Genomic DNA, 9,474 nt, shown 5'->3' on the forward strand with positions numbered 1-9,474 from the left:
GATTTTAATCTAACCATGAATCATATTGTAACCCAAACTGTTGGTTTTTTTTGTTTTTTTCTTGTGGGGACTGCATTCCTCAAAGGGAAGACAGAACACTACAATGTCAGCATTTGAACAGTTTTAGGTCCTCACAAACAGCGCCGTTACTGTCCACACATGTACATGCACACACAATTATGAGCAACTCACAGGAGTGGAGCCCCTGTCATTTCCAGCCTCTACCTCCTACCATCCATCCAACTCAAAACAAAATCAGCCTGCTACTCAATGTGTCATGCAAGACCACACTGACCTCATCTCCTAGACATTGGAGAACATGCAGCTTTTTTTAAATGACAAACAGGAACGCGACGTCTTAAAAGCACACCTGTATTTCAATGCGACACAGTGAAGCTCTGAAATCCACAGATAATGGTTTGAGAAAGTCAAGACTGCAGAAAGCCTGCTTGTCCGCAGACGTCCCCTATATGGGACTTACAGGAGATCAGTGAAAAATAAGAGTGGATGAGATGCGATGGGAATAATCGCCTCTGAATGGTTTACAGGCCAGCAAAGGCTCCCTGGGTTCAGCCGAAACCGAGGAATTGATTCTTCGGATTCGCAGCTGAAGCTGTAAATTCGCTGCTGTGTGCACAAGCGACAGTCGAAAAGGCATCAGTCACACCATCAAAGCTGTATGAACATATGCCAGCTCCATACGCCATCCCTCACTGAGGTAAAGCAGACTATTTCTCTACGATTGAATGATCAAAGTTGTGCCTCCCGGAACAGAAATAATTGATTGATTCTATAAGCTTCCAACATTATGCCGTTTAGTCTGGGAATATAAATCACTGGATATATCACAAACCCATATGCTTCTTCCCCAGAACATACAGTAGCTCTATTGGCATGCTAGCAAAGGGTGCACCTTGTGTATTTCTAGTAATCAATGATGTGTTATTATTACTTCCCCTTCAACAACTCAGACAGAGATACTGCTATGTAAACAGCTTTGATATGCTTCAAAGTAAATCGTCTTATTTTCAATCTCATTGTTTTCTATTTACATAGCTATGATCTCCCCAAAATTGTCCCATCTGTTTGGCTGCAGAAGTTCCGCAATCAAACTGAATTGAGAGGCAGCCCCACTGTGCATTTCTGTACAACTCAGCAGACAGTCCAGGTGGCGTATGTCCCCACTGCTTTAAGTGTGCACAACCTATATTTGGCATTTAGGGGCTGAATGACAGTGGTCCTTGAAGGAGAACAGAGACAAGGCAAGGCAAACAAGCCGTCACTCTTGCTGTCCTGCTTCACTGTCACACCTGCACTCCCAAAACAAACAGGATCACTTAAAACACCAAGTCTCATCTCTACGAGTGAGTCCAAAGAGCTTCCATCCTGCCAAGCTTTAAAAAAATTTAATAAAAGTGAGTCTCGACTACTTTTTAAAATAACTAGATTGGTAATCGTTTTGGTCAGGAGCGTGAAGCTGGTAAAAAATGTAAAAGAAATTGTGTCCAATCATCAAGTTGAACTGATGTTGACAACTTTTAGAGCAACCAATAAAAGGACACTTCATCCCTCCAGATTTCATCAACATCAAATGTGCAGTGAGGCAATAATGGTGAAACTAGAAACTCTGACCTTTAGATTCAGCACCTCCATTAGGCTGATCATTGTCATTTGTGAGCACACATGCATTCAGGGGCACATTTCAAAATGAAACTCAAGCGCAGAGAAATTGTCACGTCTGGTAATGGAAACCTAATGAGGCTACGCAGGTGGGCACCTCTGAAATGAGTAGTGAATTGAATATAAGAGCATGCAACCCCAACTTCCAAAACGTTGGGGAAAACTTTTAGCAGGATGCAATGATTTGCACTTCTCGTGAATCTAAAACTGTAGTGTAATCATGAGTGGGAATTGGCAAAGGTCCCATTTTCCAGTGGGGAAAAATGCATCTGAAGGTGGTCAGACTGGGAGCCTCCCAGTGGGAAATTGGGAAGTTCCTGAGTGTGCCGAGAAGCAGCTCCGACATTACTTGAAATTATGAAATGGACTTGCTTTATGAAGAAATCGGTCATTTTTACTTTTACTGCACTTACTCATTGGCAATATGGCAACACACCCCGTCACCATTTCAGTATAACAGACTGTAATAAAGTAAAATAAGCAACGTCAAAGCAGAAAAAGCAAACAGCTGGAGAGCAAATGTGCATAATGAGGTGTGAAAAGCTTGCTTTCACCTCCTATTTACTAATTAATTTGTTTATTTACATCTTTATTTGTTTCCAAATATGCACAAAAAGTAAAAAAGAACAAGAGAAACCAACCAACAGAATGAATAATAACAAAAATCCAGAGATCACTGGACACACACTACACTTTAATAATATGAGTGTTTCATGTTAGAAGAGTGGAAAAAAAAAACACTGGAAGAAAATGTATTTGCTTACATATGGTAGCAGGAACAAGTTAGTCGTGGCCAGGACATGTCATACTTCAAAATAATCTCAAGTGCAGGACTTCTTGAAGGAGATGGCATGGCACAGCAGTTGTCAAATAATAACACCACCGAGAAAAGAAATTCTGCCCAGATGATGTGTGGAGAACAAGCAGAGAGAGCTCCCAAAACCATGACTGTGACAGAAGCATGACGCCTTTCCTTTCTCGCCCTGTTAGAGAAAACACATTCCTATGTCCTTGCAAAGTGTGTGTAGGCATGGGGTGTCCAAACTTAAAAATAAAACCAAGGGTAGGACCACTCACTACAGATTCCATTTTCTGTCCTTCCATTATTAGACAGAAGCAGCGACATTCTTCTTTAATTATACTTTTTGATGTTGTTGCAAAGCTGGCTTGTGCAGTGTTAAATCTCAGAAGTGTAGGCGTCATGATTGGAGTAGATTTAAGATTTTGTTGCAGACTGATGACAAATTACGAGTCGATTTTCACGAGCTGTTCCTCTGATTGAGCAGGCTTCAAAGTACTTCTCAATGATAGTCTGAGAATCATAGGTTTAGAAAAATGGCATTCATTTTAAAAGAAGTAAAAAAATTGTTTTCATTAATTGAGAATGTGAAGAAAAACATCGGTTCATAAGGATTAATAATCAAAGCATTCTATATTTCTTAAGTTTTGAACAGTGTCCCAACACTTTTGTAATAAAACCACACAAAAGTGGCAATTCATTCAATATTTCAAAATTCAAAGTGAAATGCAGTGGCTGTAAACTACTGACACGTTTGCTGTAATCTCCCTGAAAATCAGTTTCAGATCATTAAGATTCCTGAATAAAATTCTTTATTTATTTTAGTTTATTATTTTATCATGTTGTTATTGTTGTCGTTGTTTTTGTTTTTGTTTGGTTTTTTGTGTGTTCGTTTGTTTGTTCTGTTTGTTTGTTTTTTATTATTATTTATTTATTTTTAATTAATATTTAATTATTTACATAATTTTTCATTGTGATTATCTTCAACCCTTGAGTCCTTGTCTTGTCTTGTCTTGTCTCGTATTGTGGTGTGAATGCTGCGAGTGAATGATTTATTTTGTTTGGGAAGGGAGAATTGCTCTCCAATGCACCTTGGTTTTATATTACGTTTTACTGTAGCGAGTTTAATTACATTGAGAGATGACCATTGTTGTACATCTGGTATGTTTTTACATGTGTCTGTACCTCCCAATGTAAAAACCAATAAAAATATTTGACAAAAAAAAGATTCCTGAATAAATGCTTATATGTCTTCCAGAATGATGTAACAGATTGAATTGTCTGAGCTGAAAACTGCTCCCATGAGAGCAAATTCTTATCTCCCCACTTAAATTATCCAATGATGAATAAAGCACCTCTGGGAATAAAAAGAGCATAACCATAAAATGGTCTAGTGATTTACACATCTTTCTTCTTCAGTGGCTGAAACATGTTGACATTTTACAACACAATAAATTGGCCCAATATCTCACTTCTTCATAGCACCATTTCCCAGGAGGATTTCGAATAGCAACAGCTTGTAACCAAATCTTTCATTTAAAGTATACCTAGCGTTTCGAAGGTGACTCAACATTGCCGTATCAGCATATAAACTCTGATATTTTTTCTGATATTTTCAGCTGAGACAATGTGACTTCCATGTTTCCTACTTATTACCTAACCTTAGTCTCAAACAGTAACAGGAAAAGTACAAGAGGAGTCTATTTAGCTTCAGCAAAAGTTTTGCACCTTTGTGCAGGACCAATCATGCAGTCTGTCACATTTTTTTCAGATTACAGCCAAGAGGGGGGTCTTATGAGAACCACAAGGACAATACTTTGCTTCCCAGCAATGTCACCACCTCTCTCTTTATCTGTCTCCAACAACATGGGAGGGTATCTCAGCAGGGGGGCATCCTCCTTTTCCAGGCTGAATGCACTTGCTTGGGTAAACATCGTCTCCCCTGACAAGCAGACAGACACAAATCAGTGTGTCAGTGAAATGGGGTGAGAAAGAGAAAATTAAAGTGAAGGACATTTTCTTTTCTTCTTTATCAGCCCACAATGACAATATTAGTGCAAATAAAGAACACTGTATCTACTCAAGCAGACACACACCATCTAACAATACAGGTCAATCCTCTGTATTTCAGTTAAACAGCCCAGCAGAGGAATCAATTATCATTGCTTATACAATTCAAATCCCATTCAGACAAGGTGGATACTCAATAACATATTCATTCTGACTTCTTTTATTCAAACTCAAATATCCACAAATCCATAGAAATACAATTGGTGGGGGGGTCACAGTTTTCGTCGCAAATTTGTATTTTGAAGACCACAGAGACTTGATTGACACTGCACTGAACAGTAGGTCGGATCTCGCATACATGGAGAGGCTCAGCATTTACGATCTACACGCCTCAATGTAGTTTTTAGATCTTAACAGCATTCTGCTCCTCTTCTGGATGAATCACTGCCTTTCCCTGACAGTTTTAAAATGCACTGCCAACTCATTTATATTTGATTACTTGTTATTGACTCGCGATTGTGGATGAGAAGCAGAATCGCATCAATGTCGTGGGCATGAATGTCAATTAACGGTCTCTCATACTATCGGAAAGCCCGTTTGTGTGTGTGTGTGTGTGTGTGTGTCCGAGCACGTTTCATACTCCATCATCAATAACTCCCCCCCCCAGGCTATTGATGTAACAGACAGGCTACTCCTGAGTAAGTGCTGGTTGTATATCAGCCACCCAAAAAAATCACTGCTTTACAACCATACAGCTAGCACATTTATTGTGTATCTGAACACGTGTATTTGATATACACTATGTAGCCAAAGGTAGTTGCTCAACTGTCTAAATCATTGGATTCATGTCCACAGGTGCATATAATCAAGCACAGAGGCACACAGACTATTTCTACAAACATGAGTGAAAGAATGGGTCATGCTCAGGAGCTCAGTGAATTCCAGCTTGGTACAGTGATTTGATGCCACCTGTGCAAAGAAAAGTGATGAAGCTGTACGACTGAAACAACAAAATTCAGTAGTTCAGGTGTGGCCAAATATTTTTGTCAAAATCTGGATATGTACCCATAAAACACAGTTGAAATACACATAAAAACACAGCCACAATTCTGTCATTGTAAACATTTAGCTGGTTTGTAAGACAAGAGTGCTCGTCTTTTCTCACACAGAGAGGAATGTGAACGAACCACCTGAAGAGTTGAAACAGGTAAATCAAGCAGAGACACTGCAGCCTGAGTATAATAAGTAACCACATGGTATGCACACTCAAGAGACACTACTTCTACAAGCCACAATAAAATGTTGAAACTAAGCCATAAAGTGTTATGGTGTTTTTCTTATCACCATTTCACATGGCTGTTTACCTCTTCTGAAACAGTGAAATACGTATGTAATCATAGAACTGGCACATGGATTTAAATGACTCTGTCAGGTTCATACTTAAGTTTTTATTCAAATTTTGTTTTGCCAACAGAGACAGAGTTGTACTGATTACAATTCTCATTAAATACTCTTTGACAGAGACTGTACTAGTTGCACAGCATTAGTTGTACAGCAACAAGTGTGACTGAAGCACATGCATATGTGTATGTATGAGTAATTCCAATTTAACAACAGGGCAGTGCTTAAGTCTGCAGCTGAAGCCCAGTTTCTGCTTTATAATCAATCGTAGCTCCCTCTAAGTGAACTGAGTGCAGCACATACAGCAAACAACCTTACACAGGTTAATTATGTTTGCCTGGAGTCACTGAAACCCACCAGTACTCCAGTGATGGAATACCCGAGTTCAAGTTTGGAATAAGTCATTCAGTCTGTGATTATTTCTAATGCCTTAAGGCGGTGTCCTTCCCAGGCATGTGTGCACTTAATCAAATAACAATCGCCACCACATTGGAACAGTTAGCAATTAACTTTAGAGGTAATGCAGTAAATACCCAGCCTTATAAATAACAATGAAGTGATCAGAATCTGTGTCTTAGCAGAAACGGAATCGATACAAGCGGGAATCAGGTTTTTCACTGTGCAAATCTGGAGGAAACTCCTGCAAACTTGTGGGCTGAAACAACAAACTCAAGCCAAAAGCGCAGGACCAGGTGACGCAGGTGATCCAGACATCCAGCTGCCCTCACCTTGAACTCCACGGACAGGTGCGGGGTGTACTCCAGCGTCCACAGCCCTCGCACCAGCGACGCCAGCTGCTCCGTCACTTCTCCACGGGCGGCGTGCGGCTCCTCTCCCTTCACCGACCCGTTCAGCCTCCGGTTGCACACGTCCGCCTTGTACTGCTCCAGCCCGAGGTACTCGGCCAGCAGGTCGGTGTTGCTCAGGCACTGGACCACGGCGTTCATGAAGCAGGTGTTGCCGTGGTTCTTCAGCCCCAGCACGCCGGGGGTCTTGTCGCCGTAGCACCACGACAGTCGGTCCTTCACGGAGCCGTAGGACGACGACACCGTGGAGCTCTTCTTCACGGTGCCCTCCCTGGAGCCTTGCGCCTTGTCGTCTTTGTATCCCCCCGAAGCGCTCTGCCCGAAACCGCCGTCGTCGTCCTCCGCGTCCGGCTGCTCCGCGTCGCCAAAGTGCGCTAAAGTGCCCAAAGTTTTAAGGATCCTTCCCATGAAATTCCCAAAAGATCGCAGCGATTTCCTCCTCATGAACCTCCCGGTTTTGTATTTCTTCTCCTTCCGCTTCGTCGTTTTGGGTTTCATGAGCTGTTTTCTCACCTTGTTTTCCTTGCGGGTCTCCATGGCTCCGCCACTTGACTGGACCGAGAGGAAATGAAAGAGGCGGCGGAGGCGCACCTGTCTGCCCGCCCGCCAGTGTCTGCTGCTCCTCCTATGCTCTCACCGAACCTCACCGCTGAGGTGGCACCGTCTCGGTGCCAGTAAGGCACACGATTACTGACATTACTCCCCTGACATCTCCGTATGCGTTTGGTGTCACAGGTGTAAGCGTCTCTTCTGGATCAGGATCGTGCGTCTCTTCTCTCGCCAGCGCGCTCCTTCCTCTCCCCGTCTCTCCTGGACAGCCGCAACCAACTGCACCCCAGGATCCACTCTAATTCCCGCCCCTCAGACAACACTTCACTTAACCTGGATAGAAGGATCTGTGTCATACAGGAAATCTATCCACAGCCACTCGCTAAAGTTATTTGACAGTCCCAGACCAACAGAGAGGCTTGAACTTTACAACACATGGAACAAGGAAGTCGTTATCTCGAGAAAGGTGTCAAGTCAGTTTCGCCTCAATCTGCCCCCTGTAGGACCAATTATAACATCACCTGCCCTAACATATTCAGAGGGTGTCAAAGAAAACATCATTGGCATTTGTATAGGAAATCCTGTGGGGCTGCAACATGCACAGGTCTGTATGAATGAAAATATTACAAATTATTTCTCTTTTTTTTTCCATTAGGGACCCAAATTGTCACTGTTTCACTCCTCCACACTCTGTACATTTACAAATTGTGGCCCACACTGGTTTAGTAAAATGAGCAAACAAGACACAAAACAGAGATCTACGACTAAGCCTACATTTGTGCCACTGAAAGTACCCAGAATGCACTGGTATTTTTTTTTACACATTAAAAAAATAATTAATAAGGACTTCGTCAATCACTATGTTTTTATTTTACTGTTCTGGCACAATATAGATCAAATATGTGGATGTTAAAATGAAATCAGTGCATGTAGAGCAACAAGGGAGACAAAAGACCTCAGCAAATCATTTGAATTTGCCATTGTGTACTTTTACAAGTAAATCAGTCATAATATCTTTCACTGCACTCAAACACAATAACATTGCAATTCACAGCAGTCTTGCGCCACTTGCCACAAATCCCCCCGATATGTTATATTTCAAGTGTAAGTTTCTTGTGTTTGGTGTGACAGGATATTCCTGCTGAGGTTAGTGCGTTCCTACTTCCTGCTAAAGACACAATCCACATATGGTAAAACAATGCTGTGCTCTTTAAAATACAAAGGACTGAAGTGTGGACTAAAATTGAAACCATTGGCACACAAGTACCTGGTCTGCAACACACCAACATTTACAAAAAGAAATATCCTATAAATAGCCTGGCCACTGTCTTCATGCACATTAATGTTGCTGCTGCTGCTGCTGCTGCACCCTGGAAGCTCCACAAAGTAAAATGGATGTTCGAGAACCATTTAGCCAGGCACATAATGTGCACTTCTGCTTTTCAATGGGCTTCCAGCATCTTTTGTGCAATATTCTGATTCTAATCATCTGAGGCTTAATTTCACAGCTCACCAGTACTAGATTGAATTTAGTGGACCAGATGTGCTGATTTATTGCAAAAGATAGTCAAGTCCCTTTTCAATATTTGTGTAATTTCCCCGATGCTCCTATTCCAGTATTGTTCAAGAAAAACAACAAAAGAGAGAAAAGGCCGCTTTTAATTCGTGTAACATATCAACAAATTCCGTGGCACACAAGCTTCCTCTGTTTCATGATGATGACCCATAGTTTTACAACGTGGCAAAAGATAAAGACAGGGATACTGTCTGATTTCACTGAAACTGAGGACTTGTTGCTGCTCTCACAGCTTAATTTAGATTAACTCTAAAATCGAATTAACTCAAAAACCTGCAATGAGAAATAAAACATTTGCATTAGTATCCTTGTCCTGAATAGTACATTAAAATCATCTTAACCAACATTTCAAATGTGAGTGTTCACTCACTGAGGTTTACCATAGGTGGACTTTGGAAAATGTCTGGACAGTTCAATGGTTCTCAAAGCAAGCAAAACACAAGCAAACAAATAAGAAATAGTTTTGAATTGAAAATATTACAGCAAAAATGTGATTCCTAAAGTGTGATTCTAAAATTAGTATTTTGATTTGATTACTGTCTCATGACAGTAATTATAATAAAGAGCACATGCAGATGCTCAGTCTAAAAAAAAAATTAGATGGGCATTTAATCTTTTTAATTTTTATTATTATTATTATCATTATGTTTTGA

General features: G+C 41.0%; 1 protein-coding gene across 1 annotated transcript in view; it reads right to left on the minus strand.

The window, feature by feature from the left end:
* The window catches only part of usp43a (ubiquitin specific peptidase 43a), a gene marked incomplete at both ends in the record, with an annotated part of 115,077 nt that extends 107,844 nt beyond the window's left edge, over positions 1-7,233 (minus strand). The window contains one exon of the mRNA XM_080520258.1: positions 6,619-7,233. Within this exon, the coding sequence (XP_080376384.1) occupies positions 6,619-7,233 (615 nt within the window). The remainder of the gene's footprint in view (positions 1-6,618) is intronic.
* Between the last annotated feature and the right edge of the window lie 2,241 nt (positions 7,234-9,474).

Source organism: Blennius ocellaris (assembly GCF_963422515.1).
Source record: "Blennius ocellaris genome assembly, chromosome: 3".
NCBI classification, from domain to species: Eukaryota; Metazoa; Chordata; class Actinopteri; order Blenniiformes; family Blenniidae; genus Blennius; species Blennius ocellaris.